General features: G+C 40.3%; 1 protein-coding gene across 1 annotated transcript in view; it reads right to left on the bottom strand.

The window, feature by feature from the left end:
• LOC144753872 (keratin, type I cytoskeletal 19-like) overlaps positions 1-15,753 on the bottom strand; it is a 95,763-nt gene that overhangs the window by 66,716 nt on the left and 13,294 nt on the right. Inside the window, exons 2-3 of the mRNA XM_078641412.1 lie at positions 13,711-13,839; positions 10,602-10,684 (exon numbers count right to left, since the gene is read on the bottom strand). Of these exons, the coding sequence (XP_078497538.1) occupies positions 10,602-10,684; positions 13,711-13,839 (212 nt within the window). The remainder of the gene's footprint in view (positions 1-10,601; positions 10,685-13,710; positions 13,840-15,753) is intronic.

Raw genomic sequence — 15,753 nt, 5'->3', positions numbered from 1 at the left:
CGCTAGTGATATGTTCAAGCTGTTTTCCTCATTTGGACGCCGCTCTTCAATGACATTCACCGAATAGCATACCATTTGTTTCTGGCTACCCTCAATAATTTCTATCTGTTCCTACGCAGAATGCAGACGATTTCCCTGCTCACGTTCACCGTATGCAGTGTAATTTCAGCTATGTGTGCACTTTTATTTTACTGATGTCTTCTGTGTGACGCATTTTCTTTCATTTGCGCACCTGGTCCTGACATCACTGTGTTGAACTCTACCTTCCACAACACTGCTATTTTGTCAGTTTGAGGGGCGCCAACTTATTTCTACGGAGTATATAGGTACATTATTATTATTATTATTTATCTCCCATACCATATATGGGGAAACTGCGCACTCTCAAGCTCACGGCTTCCAAAACCAAACTGCCTCTCTCCTCTGATTCTGACTCAGCGTCGCACGTTATGGAAGACATTATTCCTTCTAAAACGGATATCACTCGTGGGGCAATACCTAAGGCTACTGTCACCAGCAAACTTCCACAACCAGGCTCCACAAAACGTCACAAGAAAGATCCTCCATCTCCAGGTTCTGAGACACCTTCCGCATCCATGGATCTCATTCTTGAAGAACTTCGAGCACTTAAACCCTTTATGGCTGAAACTACTAAAACACTGCAATTTCTTCATGATAAATGGTCCACTCTCGAATCCAGAGTCCTGTTAGTGGAACAATCAACGGAAGCTCTACAATCTTCTTGTTCTAGAATTTCTACATTGGAGAAGGATGTCTCTCTCTTAAGGCGGCAGACTGAGGAGTTGGAAAATAGAAATCGTCGCAATAACCTACGCCTTTATAATCTTCCAGAGCTCACAGAAGGGTCCAATCCAACCTCCTTCTTCCAAACCTTTTTACCGAAAATTCTAGATCTTCCACCTTCTGTCACTCTTAACATTCAACGAGCTCATAGACTGGGTCCGAGAGTTTCCTCCAAACCACGCGGAGTCATCATGCTTTTCCTACAATATACCGATTTACTTCAAGTACTTTCGGCAGCCAAAGCAAAGAAACAGATCATCTGGGAAGGCCATCGTCTGTATCTGTCTCAAGATGTAGCCAAAGTGACAGCTGACCGAAGGAAACAATTTCTGGATCTACGACCACGATTGCGAGACCTTGGTGCCAGATTCGGTCTCCTACATCCTTGCCTCTTCAAGGTTACATATAAAGAAAAGACAACGACTTTTGAAGATCCACGAGTCCTTGAAGAATTCCTCCGTCGACATGAAACCATCAACATGGACACTGCCAGACCAGTTTAATAATTCATGTGTTTTCTTGATTAATTCAGTATTTCTCCTTTTGTTTCCCTACTGTGCCTAGTATCGACTTCCCTTATCCTACTGTTCACACATACCCCTTGTATATTTTATATATATATTTTTGTTATAATGTTACGTAGTTCCTACATTTGGCGTTCTTATGTACTCCTAACCTCTCTTCTCCATTTTTGTCTCATCACAGATTCTCTCCTTCTGTTCCCCATCCCGGTGTAGTTTTCTGCTCCCTTCAATTGATCCTAAGCTGGTTCCTCCGGTGTTCGATGACGTGAGTTTCTGTTGTTGATGTCGTCCTCTTCTGGCGTCGTCACCCCCCAGTTCTCATTTGTATTTGTTGTTATGTCTCTTCTCTTGCTCTGTTCTCTTATCTTCCTTATACTCTTTTCTCTCTCTCATATTTTTCTTACTCTCACCTTTTCTCTCTATCTCTCTCATACGTCTGTTCTTGCAATCTTACTACTTCTCTCAACACTGCTCAACTACCTTTTTCTTTCACCTTATCTTTTCTTTTATATCATTCTCCTGCTAATGTACATTCCGAGTAGTCACCTGGAATGTTAAGGGGTTAAATAACCCCATTAAACGTCAACGAGTTTTAACGCATTTAACCAGACTTAAAGCAGATGTAGCCCTCCTTCAAGAATCCCACCTTACAGATTTAGAGGCTACTAAACTTAAACGATGTTGGGTGGGTCATGTTCTCTATTCACCTGCTGTAGGTAAGAAAAACGGTACAGTTATACTATGTCATAAAAGGTTAAATGTTTCAATCGTATCTCAAGAATGTGATGATGATGGTCGTTGGGTAATTGTTAATCTTCTTATAGATAAAATACCTCTAGTTATTTTCAATGTTTATGCCCCAACTGGTGTTGATAAACTGTTCTGGCCTGCTATTTCGGACAAACTTGTTACCCTCAATGAACAATACGTTATTCTTGGAGGTGACTGTAACCAAGTTTATGACCCCTTTATTGATAGAAATTCGAAAGTTAAATTTGTTCCTTCCAAGATGCACACCCAGTTTGTCTCCTCTATACAGAATAATGCATTAGTTGACATCTGGAGGCTTTGTCACCCTGACCTCAGAGAATACTCTTTTTACTCCCCTACACATCACTCCCAATCACGTATTGATTACCTTTTTCTCAGCAAACCATTAGCTCAACTTGCCATTCATTCAGATATAGGCTCCATCCTAATTTCGGACCACGCTCCCGTATTTGTAGACATTGATCTTATTCCCTACTCCCCTCATTCAGGCCGTTGGAGATTTAATAATTCCCTACTTCTTGATTCTAAGTTTTGCACCCAATTTAAGCAATTTTCCACTGAATTTTTTACACACAACCATCTTCCTGAATCCCCCTTTGTTATGATTTGGGACTCGTTTAAGGCAGCTGCACGAGGTTTTATCATTAATTTTGTTTCCCAAAAGAAAAAACAATCAATCTCTAAGTCAACTCAACTCTTGGATAAAATTAAGAAGTTGGAATATGCATATTATAACTCAAATTCTGAATCTTCTCTACGTGAATTAATCGCAGCCAAATTTGACTTCAATAAATTCACCACCAACGCCGCCTCTAACTCTCTTTTAAAATGCAATTCCCGTTACTACGGCGGACAAAACAAGATGGGCAAGCTCCTGGCTAACTACCTTAAGATACGTAAAGAACGTACAAAAATTGAATCCTTGCAAAACCCAAATGGAATATCTTTCTTTAAAGATAAAGACATACTTGATCAATTTGTTTCCTTTTACCAAACTCTCTACACCCCAGAATCCATTCCCGATCCTCAGGATCTTCTTTCATATTTTCAAAACATCCCTCCTCCAGAAGCTTCCCATCTTGACTTTCACTCATTGGACATGGACATTAGCCAATCGGAAATTTCTCATGCAATTTCTATTCTCCGTCGAGGTAAAGCCCCAGGGCCCGATGGTTTTACCATTGAATTCTATAATCACTTCTCCTCCCTTCTTCTCCCAAAATTGCACTCCCTATTCCAATCTTTTGCGGTCTCCGGATCCTCTCAAGGAACCTTTCAAGAAGCATTGATTTGCTTAATACCTAAACCAGATAAAGATCACACCCTTTGTAAGAACTATCGCCCCATATCACTAGTCAACACTGACTATAAAATTTTCGCTAAAATTATAGCTCTCCGACTAGATCCCTTATTACCAGATCTTATAGGTCCTGAACAATCCGGTTTCGTTAAGGGTCGCTTATCCTCAGATAATTCCCGTGTCTTCTTTAATATCTTGAATAAAGCTCCATCCCTTTCCTCCCCCCTTGCTGCTATCTCCCTTGACGCTGAAAAAGCATTCGACAGAATTGGTTGGGACTTTATGTTCCAAGCTCTCCATTGGTTTGGCTTCCCCCCTAAATTCATATCTTTAATTTCTCTACTATACTCAAGCCCCCATGCTTCAATTTTTGCAAATGGTATGATTTCCGATTACTTTCCTCTCCAAAGAGGGGTTCGTCAAGGATGCCCTCTATCTCCTTTATTGTTTATTATAGCCTTAGAACCCTTTTTAACAAAGATTAGACTTGATGACACAATTACTGGTTTCCAATATGGTACTCACCAACAAGCTAAACTATCTGTATACGCAGATGACATTTTATTTTATTGCTCAAATCCTCAAACTACTCTTCCTTCCTTCCTTAGTCAAGTTTCTTCTTTCTCTTCCGTCTCCGGATATCGTCTTAACATTGATAAAAGCGAAATCTTACCTTTAAACCCCTTATGCCACAAACATCTTTTTGACTCTTCTGGTTTTTCCTGGCAACCCATAAAGATTAAATACTTAGGTATCTGGTTTGCCCCCCGTATTCCGGACACTCTTAAATTTAATTTCGATTCTCTTTCTAACAAAATCAGTACATCTATAACACGATGGAATCCTCTCTTCCTTTCTTGGTGGGGTCGACTTGATTCCATTAAAATGATGTTAGCACCCCTAGTCCTCTATTCTATTTCCATGATTCCCATCCGTATTCCAGATCATTACTTTAAAACGATAGACTCCCTTCTATTAAAATTTTTATGGAAAGGCAAAAAATCTCGGATTGCACTCTCTTCCCTGAAAAAAGACAAATCCCTTGGTGGTGTCAAGTTCCCCCACTTTAAGTCATATCATAACGCATTTTCATTAAAACAATCTATGAAATGGCTCTCTTCAGATCTTCCTCCAATTCCTCCGTTATGGCTCACATTAGAATCTTCTCTTCTACATCCTTACGATTTTCGAGAAGTCCTATCCTTTACCTCTAAGGTGTCCTCCATAGGTTCCCCCATCTTTTCTCACTCTTGCTCTCTTCTTCGTCCATATTTAATATCCACCTACCCATCTGCCTCCTCCACCCACGCTCAACCTATCTGGCATAATAAATTCCTCAAAATTCGCAATCGTTCCATATATTGGAAATCCTGGCATTCCCTTGGTCTAAAATGGATCTCACAACTTCTCTCGGATAATCAGCCTCTTTCATTCCAAGATCTTCAAACTCAATTCTTGTTACCTGCCTCATCTCGTAAACAATATTTATCGATACTTCCATCCCTTACTCAATATATTTCTTCCCTCCCAACCTCTAATTTTATTCCTACCACACATCTTTCGATTTCTAATGCTATCGATCAATCTCTTTCTGCGTCATTTATTTATAAATCTTTACAATCCTCTGCTGATCGTTCCAAATCTAAGGTTGAGTTGGCCTGGGAAGAAGATTTATCTCACACATGGTCCATTATTTTATGGGACAAAATCTGGTCCAAGGTTCACAGTACGTCCCGAGCTGCAAATACCACACAAACCTTATTCTTCATTTATAATCGTGCATTATTCACTCCATTGCTCCTGTCCTCCTTTTCCCCAGACACTCCATCTACTTGTTGGTCCTGCACATCCCTTTCAGCTGATTTGAAACACATGCTATTTGAATGTCCCCCTATATTACATTTTTGGCACTTAGTTTGGTCCCAGTTACAAAAAAATTTCAAATTTACGGTTTCATTCTCCATTTCACACATTTTCTTAGGTTCCCTATCCCCTACCTTTGTTGACTCCGACTCCAACCACAAATTACTTGACTTATGCATAGCCATTGCTTTCCACCATATCACATCGCATTGGAAGCAAGCTAAGGATGTTTCTTTTACTGCATGGTGGAATGCAGTTTGCTTTAATCACCGACTTGACACTAACTTTGTCTCCCCTATCTCCTTAGCAATCAAACGAGATCTCTTATGGCTTCCCCTCACTGACTATCTCTCCTCAGTGGCTAAACCTCCTCCACCACTTCCACTACGTATGGTTGAAGTTTGTAAACCTCCATGAATGCATTACCTTAATTTATTCGATTATCATATTATTATTTACAGCAAATGTTTTATCATATTTTTAATCTGTTTTCGTATTTTAAGGTGTCTTCTCATCCTCCTATGTTCCTCATACTCATTGCCTGCATTTTCATATTTTATGTTTCAATATCCTAAATGTATTTCGCTAATATGTAAGATTACTCTCATTTTTTCGCATAACTTTTGATTGTTTCTTCATTTTCTGTCTTTGGTTCTTTATATTTCAATAAACTTCAAACTTAAAAAAAAAAATGTTTTTACCTATTAGTTATAGAAACACAGTCGATATTCAAACATTGATTTTTCGGAGCTGTCTCTTTCTATCCCTTCATTGAGAGTTGATGGAAGGAATTAGGCGTGCACAGCCCATTGGGCTCAAAGGGCTTCAGCCATTATGGTGTGATTGTTTTCCAGTTTCTCATAGCTCAGATCATCTTGGTCCTCTTTGGACTGGGCTGATGCGGCAGGCGATGTCCACTCAAATGTATTGTCTGGACAAATGAGTTCACATAACACCTCTGCAACTCTTGATTCTAGCACCACAACGCTCCTAAAAATGTCTTATTTAGATATCAGTGTTAGCCCTATGGGGTGGTTATGATGGGAGCAGATAACGTTTAGGTAGCAATGATTTAGGTGAGGCAGTAATGTTGGACCCTATATGTTCTGTCAGGATAAGACAAGAAACCCTTTATGGATTGGATTAATGGAGCTTCAGTGCAATTTGCCACAAATCCATTATAATCATACAGAAAATGGTCAGAGGGTTGTGAGAACGTGAATCCACATATATGCCTTAATCGCTTGTACGCTGTGAGAACGTAAATCTACGTGTGCCTTAACGTGTGATTATACAATTTATTAATCTATTGCGATTTTGTTTTGTACGAGTTTCACGTTCACTAAAGCCTTATCACTATGGCACCTTTTTAAGTATTTTAAACAAATTATCATTTTGTTAACCTGTGGTGTACATTGCACATTTTCTAGTAAGCGAAGCCTTGTTCTGAATGTTGACGCAACGAAGCAAGGATTGCAGAAACTAATAGTCAGCCTTCATCTGGGAAACCTGGTACATTTTTCCAAGCTCTTATCACATTCTTCCCTCGAAATGAGCCCAGGTTTCTGTCTGTCACATGTTCCTGCTTACATTCACTTATATAGAGAAAAAGTATGTAACCGTGGCACCACAATGCATGGATTTTAGCATTGCTTTGCTCCAGTTGACATGGGGGGAGCTCTGGCCTATTGATTTGGCATATTGCCTTTACTTGTTGCCTGCAGGCTATTTTTGCTTTAAACGTGCAAGGCTTCCATGTGCTCTTGCAAGTGCCTGTTTTCTTTTACAGTTGCTAGGTGTGGGTTTAAGCTTTGTTATTGGTTGTCTGTAAGGACTTTAAACATCATGCAAGACATTACTATTTCAACAGTCTGATATGAGGCAGATTGTTTCACCAACTTTGCAAGTTATAACATTGCATTCTCTCATAAGAGCCACATTTTGATCAGTAACTGTTATAGGGCCAGATGCATCAAGCATCCATTTTGCGATTCCTTATTAGCGAAAAATAAGGAATCGCTAATAAGGAATAGCAAAATGGAATGCATCAAGCAATCACTACAAAAATAGCGATTCCTTAGAATTCCTTAATTGCGACTCACAAATTGGGAGTCGCAATTAATGAATACCTCCCCATTCATTCCTATGGGCCTACAGGCCCATAGGAATGTATTGGAGATTGCATGAGCAATTAGCGAGTACCAGTAGGTACTCGCAAATTGCTCATGCAATTTCAAGGGTGCAAGGGTGTCAAAATGACACCCTGTTGCACCCCTGATTTTGATCTATGCACATATGTTGCGCACACACATGCCCTTAGGGCATGTGTGTGCGCAACATGAAACTTTGAAATATGCACAAAAGTGCATTTTTCAAAGTTTTTGCAAATTACCATGAAGTTGTACTTCGTGGTAATTTGCGTGCCCTATTAGCGAATTTGCTATTTTTGAAACTTTCATGCCTTGCATTTAAGGAATCTCGATTTGAGATTCCTTAAATGCAAACAATCGCAATGTAGCGAATTCTCTATTTGCGATTTTTGCATTTGGGATGATGCATCCCAAATGCAAAAATACCGGTCGCAAAGGGGCAGATTCTCAGAATCTGCCCCTTTGCGACCGGTTTTATGCTTGATGCTTCTGGCCCATAGTCTTCTTGCAGAGCTTTGTCTAGAGTGGCACTGAAGGCGAAAAACGATGGATTGGAATGCTAATCAGAGCTACTGCAAATGGTGTAGACTATTTACTCCCCCTATCACCTTTTGTATGTTTGATAAAATATTGATGCATGACTGGTAGAATTTAGTGTTTTTTTTCTTCTAAATAGAATAAAATGGTTCCAACTCAAATACCTGGTTTGTATCGCAGTTAAGTATTCATTTTACACTGGTCATTATCTCTGGATGGTGTCACAAAATGATTTGTTGATGTTTACAATATTACTAACTTACTCAGTGTTCACACATTCATAATTATTTAGAATGCAAAAACAAAAACAAGTGAAATTTCATGAAAGCCATTTGTATATTATTATGATCAATCCATTCATCTGTGAGTGCATGTCTATGTGTGTGTTTGTATGTGTAGTGTTAGTCTGTATACATGTTGTGTGTGTCTGAAAATCTCCACGTTGTCTGTGTGCCTGTACGTGTGCTGTCCGGCCAGTTTGTCAAGACTCAGTGAATGGACTGACAATCTGGTAGAGCTGAACAGTGAATCCATGTATTCGCCCCTACAACTGAAGCCGTCAAATGAGCATTGGAATAGAAGAATTGTCAATTTGTAGGGAGACCTGGGGTTTCCCAAAAGGATGCTTCTACTGACTGCTACAGTTCAACATTTCCTTGCTTCCACTAACACACATGTTGAGCTTCATCAGATATGCTTCCAAATCTATGTTGGTGATAGCCAAATCCATTATGAATAGACTACAACTCTGGGAGCCGAGCCACAAAATACAGAGGGAACTCTTTTTCTGAGAAAAGAGAAAACTTTATTTGTCTAAATGGAATTAAATCAGACTTCCTAGATCTAGGAGAGCCAAATAGAAATCTTACTTTTGAATGGCCCAGGAGCCTTTCTGGCATGTCCACATCTCAGAAAGTAAACAATCTTGTGATAACGTTCCCCGCAGACCTCTCACTTGTTGCACAAGTGACAGCTGCATCTAGTGGTGTTAACCTACAATTGTCCAATCTAAGGGACTTCCTGCCACTAATGAAAAACAATAAATAATCTACTATTGGAACTGACAGAGCCCTTTCTATGGGTTGCCAGTGCTACTACCAGGCTACCTATTCAAGACACCAAACAAAAGCTCTTTGACAAGTTGTAAAAGCGGCAATATCATGCAGCCAGATGCTGACTCATCCTCTGGAAACAGGACAATGTGAAAACAGATCTCATTGCACTCCACCGACAACCAGTGTAATCCGGGATTAAATTCAAAAGCACTATGCACCATCCACAAGGCCTACTCAAACAAAGGACCTCATTTGATTCAATGACAAACACGCTAAGGCAGGTACCAGGGTGTCCAAAGTCCTAAACTTTGGAATACCAGCCAGAGAGCTCAGTCTGTTTGCTATTCAGCAAAACCTCTGAAGATTGACACTTTAAACAGGCTATCATCTGATCTTGCCATCCTCATGAGCAGGGTTACAGTACTAGAGAACAGGAATGCTTCATCTCACATTCAGCAGGATGCTGCTTCCTCCACATTGGATTGCTTCTCTTTCATTTAATATTCTATAGTGCCCACAAGACTACGCGTTCTGGCTCTATATGGGAGATCTAAATCAATAAATGTGTACCTGTGACCCATGGATATGTGTAGTGTGCTTGGAGGTCTACAGGGCAGTTGTTCGTAGGGCTCTGAGGGACTGCACTTATGTTCCTTCTATGCCTAGGTACTTGTATGAGTCTTTCAATTTGAGTGGGCATGGAGGCCTGTGGCTGTGTTCATCAGTCCGTCTCTGTATTTGTCTGTGTCAAAACATTCCTATATGTTGTGATAATAAAAAAAAGCTAATTCATAGGCTTTCTCAATACTTGTTTTTCTCCGTCCATTCTTTACGAAAATCACTTTTCCAATAAAAATTTTTACCCAAGTTCCCCTCTTCTTCCCCAATGATCACCAATTAAGTCGTAGAGAAACAAGATAGTGTATAGTATGAGTTATAGAGGTTGATGGTATAGGTTCAGGGCCCGATTCACAAAGGTAAACTTAGACCGGAAGTATAAGTTAAGACCTGAAGTCACAAAAGTAAACTTAGACCGGAAGTATAAGTTAAGACCTGAAGTCACAAAAGTAAACTTATACCTGAAGTATAAGTGAAGACCTGAAGTCACAGAAGTAAACTTAGATCTGAAGTATAAGTTAAGATCTGATGTCTAAACTTAGACTTCTGGTTTAAACTTAGGCTTCAGGTCCAAACTTAGACTACAGGTCTAAACGTATACTTCAGTCTAAACTTAGACTTCTGGTTTAAACTTAGGCTTCAGGTCCAAACTTACACTACAGGTCTAAACGTATACTTCAGTCTAAACTTAGACTTCTGGTTTAAACTTAGGCTTCAGGTCCAAACTTAGACTACAGGTCTAAACGTATACTTCAGTCTAAACTTAGACTTCAGGTCTAAACGTATACTTCAGTCTAAACTTAGACTTCAGGTCTAAACTTAGATTGGTCTAAACATAGACTTCAGGTCTAAAGTTAGACTTCAGGTTCAAACTTAGACTTCAGTTCTAAAGTTAGACTTCAGGTCTAAGTTTACCTTTGTGAATTGGGCATGTGGTGTTATTTTTTAAGATGGTGCTGCACAAGCAGAGATCACTTACTTCATTTTAAAGTCCTCCATGGCCAGCCTTTCATTGTCTATCTCCTGCATTAACCCCCAGTTCTCCATGGTAGCCATCTGAATCTGTAAGGAAGACAAGAAGTCACATGCATGGAGTACTGGGTCTAAAGTACCCATCATTGAGAGCAAGGGCAGTGCCAGGGGAAGTAGGAAGACTTGATAGGACTGGCACAGGAACCCATGGATTCACAACCACTTTCCTCACTTGACTGTCTGTTTAGATACTAAAATGAAAAAATATTTCTAAGTTGAACTTGTTTTTAAAGTGTAAAGATTTGTGGGTGATACAGGCCTTCACCTATGTCTTGAGTACATTTTTGAATGTTGTTGAATTATCAGGAATACTGTTTTGAAGCTGTGACTATCTCACACACCCATTCAATGACACTGATGAAAATGCAATTTTTTATGTTCTTCATGCAGGTATGTCAAATTAAAATGCATTTGTTAACTTTTTGTGCTTCCATGAAGAAATCCGGCACCCTACACGCCATTATTTTTGGTGTGTCTCCTTCCCATTTTGAAAACCGATTTAATCCTGCCCTTCGTAGCGGTAACTCTCTGACAATTTTCAATGTGGGAAGCTACCTGCAAATGTTTGTTGAATTTGTCTGTGGATCTTCACCAATCTTATCAACCGTTTCACTCTTCAACACTGATACACTTAGTTATTCTTCCTCGTCAGACTTTCACCTTGAGCAAAAGAGAGAAAAACACACCAGGGGAAAAAGGAGGAAAAGAAAGATGGGAAAATCGTGATAAAGGGAGAAAGCATGAACCTGCAAGAGTGAGATAAAGAGGCAGGGAGTGTTTGGTGATGGATGAAAGTGATATGAGATGGAATCAAGACTAAGCATCTTTGGTGTTCAGCAACCCTATATTTGTTGCGTCGGCTTCCGAGCACAACTTTGGCCACCAGTATTTATAATTTTACAAATTAATTTGGGCTTTTCAAATTTTTCAGTCCTGGATTCAAGTTGGATGCTTCCCTTAGACAATGGCTTTAAATATGCCCATTTTATTGAGTGTATAGCCACGTTAAATTGCTTTTCTGATTTACTCATAGGGGCATATGGAGGGGTTAATTAAGCCTGGGTGAAATTTAAATTAAGCTGACGTAATTTGCGTGATTTCAGGAATATGGTGTTACGCTAGTTAGGTGAAATTCTTGAAATAACACCATTAAATCAGATTACGTAATTATGCAGCTATTTGCATCAAAATTATTGTGCGAGACGCAAGCAATCAGAACGCTAACTGTTGTTGTCCGCTGCAATTGTATTTTTCAATCATTTTTTTGTTCAAAATGCGTTCACATGGCAAAAATTGATGTGAGGGTGCATTTGGTGCTAAAATATAGTGCTAACTGATAGATATGATTTTACATGTAATTTTGCTTAATTTGCCCGAAGTTTCACATAATTACACAAAAGCAAATTACGCAAATTTCACACACTCCTAGTTTAATTGGAGTAGAAGGATGAGTTCATTTATTTTATTGATTTAACATCATAAACAACTAGGCGTGGTAAGACACCAAATATGATTTCATATATGGGAAAATGAAGTGAGGGAAGCCCACGTGAAGTGAGGCAGTGTGTCAGGACACCAGGTATTGTTTTACTTGGACATTTAGGCGGAAGGGAATGTCTAAGGGAAGTGGGTGAAGGTGACAGGTAGTGGCAGCCAGCACAGGTAAGAGCAGTGAGGCAGGGTCGGGGGAGTCAACAAACAACTGGGTAGGCATAAAACCACTTACCTTCCGCTTATCTTTTTTTACACAGAGAGGTTGCAAGTGACATTGTAGACAAAGAGAGCAAAAGCAAAATTCTTGTTGTCTATGACGATACTGAGATCCCTCAGATGGAAAACTGCTTGTTGACGCCCGCCCTTCCACACTTCTCTCGCTCTATATATGTGTATAGGAGAATTTCATGAGCTCCTATGTCGAGCAAGTGACCTGAACTCATCCTTATACATTTAATAGACAAATACTGATCTTCCTTTCTAAAAATGTATCCATTTAGAACAGGACTGTCAGAAGGAGGGATACATGAGGAATTATGCCCCAGCCCCTCCGATTTCCAAGGCCACACACTGCTTCAGCAAAAGGTATTCATAGATAGTTAAATAATAGCCAACCTGCCAGCTTCATTAAATAAAAGAGGCAACGTATATGGCCATATAACTAGATGGGGACAGACACCATGCTTTCTCTTTCACTCAGCGCATTTTTATTACCTGGAAACAGGTGCTTTTAGCACCTGGCAAAAATGAAAGAAACATCTGGAGGGCCCAGCTTTAGGATTTAGCCCTACGTCCCTAATAATTGCCATCTGGTTGTTATTTTGCTGGCTCTGCTGTATTTTTAGATCACAAAATTTGATAAAAATCAGGAAATGTAGGTGTGTATTTTCCTTTTGAAAATAAATAATTAGATCAGGAAATAAAAGTAAAAGCTAAACCCTATGTTGGAACCATCTCACAAAGCAGAGCTTTCCAACCAGTTATGAATTATTGGGATTTTTCACATCTGCTTGGATTTCGCAAAGACAAAAAATGAGAGGTACATTTTTTTAGGACTGTGGGTTTTATGGTTGTCTCTATCCACCAACTCAAAGTGTCCAGGTAGCTGCAGTGTGGCTATTATTCATGCATACAACTGAAAAGATTGATTGATGGAGTCTGTACATTTCGTACAGCAGACACCCAGCCTTTGTAGGTCTTGTATTAGCCAAGACGTAAAAAAAAAAATAAGAATGTAAACTATACATACTTACTTATGGGACTTTCAGTCAGCCATTTACATCCATTGGTATGCTGTAATGTCATTCACATTTTGCTTTTGTACACCACAGCATACAGCACGGGGCACAGGGTCAGCCCATTTCAGCCACTGGCTTACCTTTATGTGAGTGACAGAATTTAGCTCTTGTACAATGTGCACAACTGCTTAATAAGTAGTCCTCTTCAGTGCCAGGAGCTACTAGTGCAATGCTTGGTTTTTAATAAATACCTGCCTTCATATTAAAATATTCACAAACATAATAGGCATTGGCAAAGCCAAAAAACAGAAGCCACTACAGTACCTGTGATTGGAGCAGACTGATGTTGGCATAGTGATCACTCAGATCCTTGTCGATCACTGGTGATCTTGTCTTCAGGAATTCATGGATCTTAAGTTCCAGCTCCTGATTGACCTCTTCTAGAGACCTCACCTATTGGGAGTGCAATAATATCACTGAACTTATATACAGCAAGGAGATGTTTCTGACAGTCAAAACCAATCAAAAGCAAATGCATTCTGAATATCTGTGTACTGCTTCAGGCAGCTATACAGCTCTGAAGACAGAATGAGTTGGACCACAAGCAACCCAGGACCCTTTTCACCCTAGTTATGGGCTCAACAACCTGGTACAGCTTGGTTTTAGTGACACGGTAAACACAGGACCCACGTCTGGGCACACCCATGCCACTCACAGTGGGAGATGAAACACACAAAAGGTGATTGGAGGAATGCATGCAATTTGTCTAAACACTGGCAATCACTCGGGGAAGCATCCCAACCCATTGTTCTTTTGCTCACCAAGTCACCTCAGTTTGGACCCAGCCATATGCAAATCAGTCTTGACACTGCTCCTCATGGGAATAGTCCAGCCTGAACTACCAAGCCAAGTCCTCCCGAACCCAAGACTGGTTACTCCCTAGTTATGGACTCATCAGTAGTTCCAATGACACAGTGAGTACAGGACCCATGTCCGGGCATATCCATGCCACTGAGGGTTGTAAATGAATCATACAAAAGGTGATGGGAGGAATACTTGAAATTTGTCTAACCACCAGCACTTGCTCGGGGTAGCATCTCCACCCATCGTTCTTTTGTACACCATGTCACCTCAGTTTGGACCCAGCAATATGCAAATTAGTGTTGACCCTGCCCCATCTGATCTAACCTCTGACAGCCGAGACACATCTAACAGTGCACCGGTCAACCAGATTGAGTATGGCAGCAGGCACTAACGTTTTCCATTTGTTAATGTTTAAACTGCTTGTTATATTTCTGTTAAAATGTTCCTCTGAGAGTATTTCTATTCGGGGCCTAGCAATCAGAAGCCAGGTATGATATTTTTTAGCTACTACACAACATTTGTCATTTGTTTAATCCCTGAGTGCATTGCAATAACATGATTTGTTAGAAACATGTATAGAATTTAGGAAGTTTTACTCCTTAGTCACTCTGTCAGTAACATTTATTCGGCACATGCCATAAAAGTATAAAAAGCACAATATATGCAATTCATAGATATGAGCAATCTATATTAATATAATAAAGAGAGAGCCCAAACCTTTGAGGCGGGTAATCTCAGGAGCCACAGCACCAATCACAACACCCAATACAGCGTTGGAAAGGGAAGTTGCAGCAGAAGGACATAGGCTATGCAGACGCCCACCATATACATTTAAAAGGTAAAAGAACCGTGCCAGCAAAGTAGTCCCTTGTGGGCGTGTCTGCGTTGTGCTATGGGTGTGTGCTGGGGGCGTGACAAACGGTGGGGGCGTGTGGTACGTTCTGCCCTTTATGCCATGTCTCATATCATGTGCTGTGGGCGTCTGCTGGGGGGGGTGGGCGTGAGCTGGGCACGGGAATACGGAAAAAAAGCGAGCGTTGTGCCCAATATTTCATTGTTTTTTCTTCCCAGGTTCTGTACAGTCCAGCTCCGGGTGTCCACCCTGCTCCCTTTAAATACCCCTGCACCCCATAATCATAACCCACCCTTACTCCTTAAAATACCCCAACACCCTTAAACACTAACTCATCTTAACCCTATAAATATACCCTGTACCCCAAAACCCAAAACTATCCCTAAACCCTAAAAATACCCCTGTACCCCAAAACCCAAACCTAGCCCTGAACCCTATAAATACCCCTGTACCTCAAAACCCAAACCTAGCCCTGAACCCTAAAATACCCCTGTACCCCCAAACCCAAACCTAGCCCTGAACCCTTAAAATACCCATGTACCCCAAAACCCAAACCTACCCTTGAACCCTAAAAATACCCCTGTACCCCAAAACCCAAACCTAGCCCTGAACCATAAAAATAACCCGGTACCCCAAAACCCAAACCTACC

Source organism: Lissotriton helveticus, chromosome 5_1 (genome assembly GCF_964261635.1).
Source record: "Lissotriton helveticus chromosome 5_1, aLisHel1.1, whole genome shotgun sequence".
NCBI lineage: Eukaryota > Metazoa > Chordata > Amphibia > Caudata > Salamandridae > Lissotriton > Lissotriton helveticus.
This window is presented reverse-complemented; position numbering and strand designations above follow the sequence as displayed.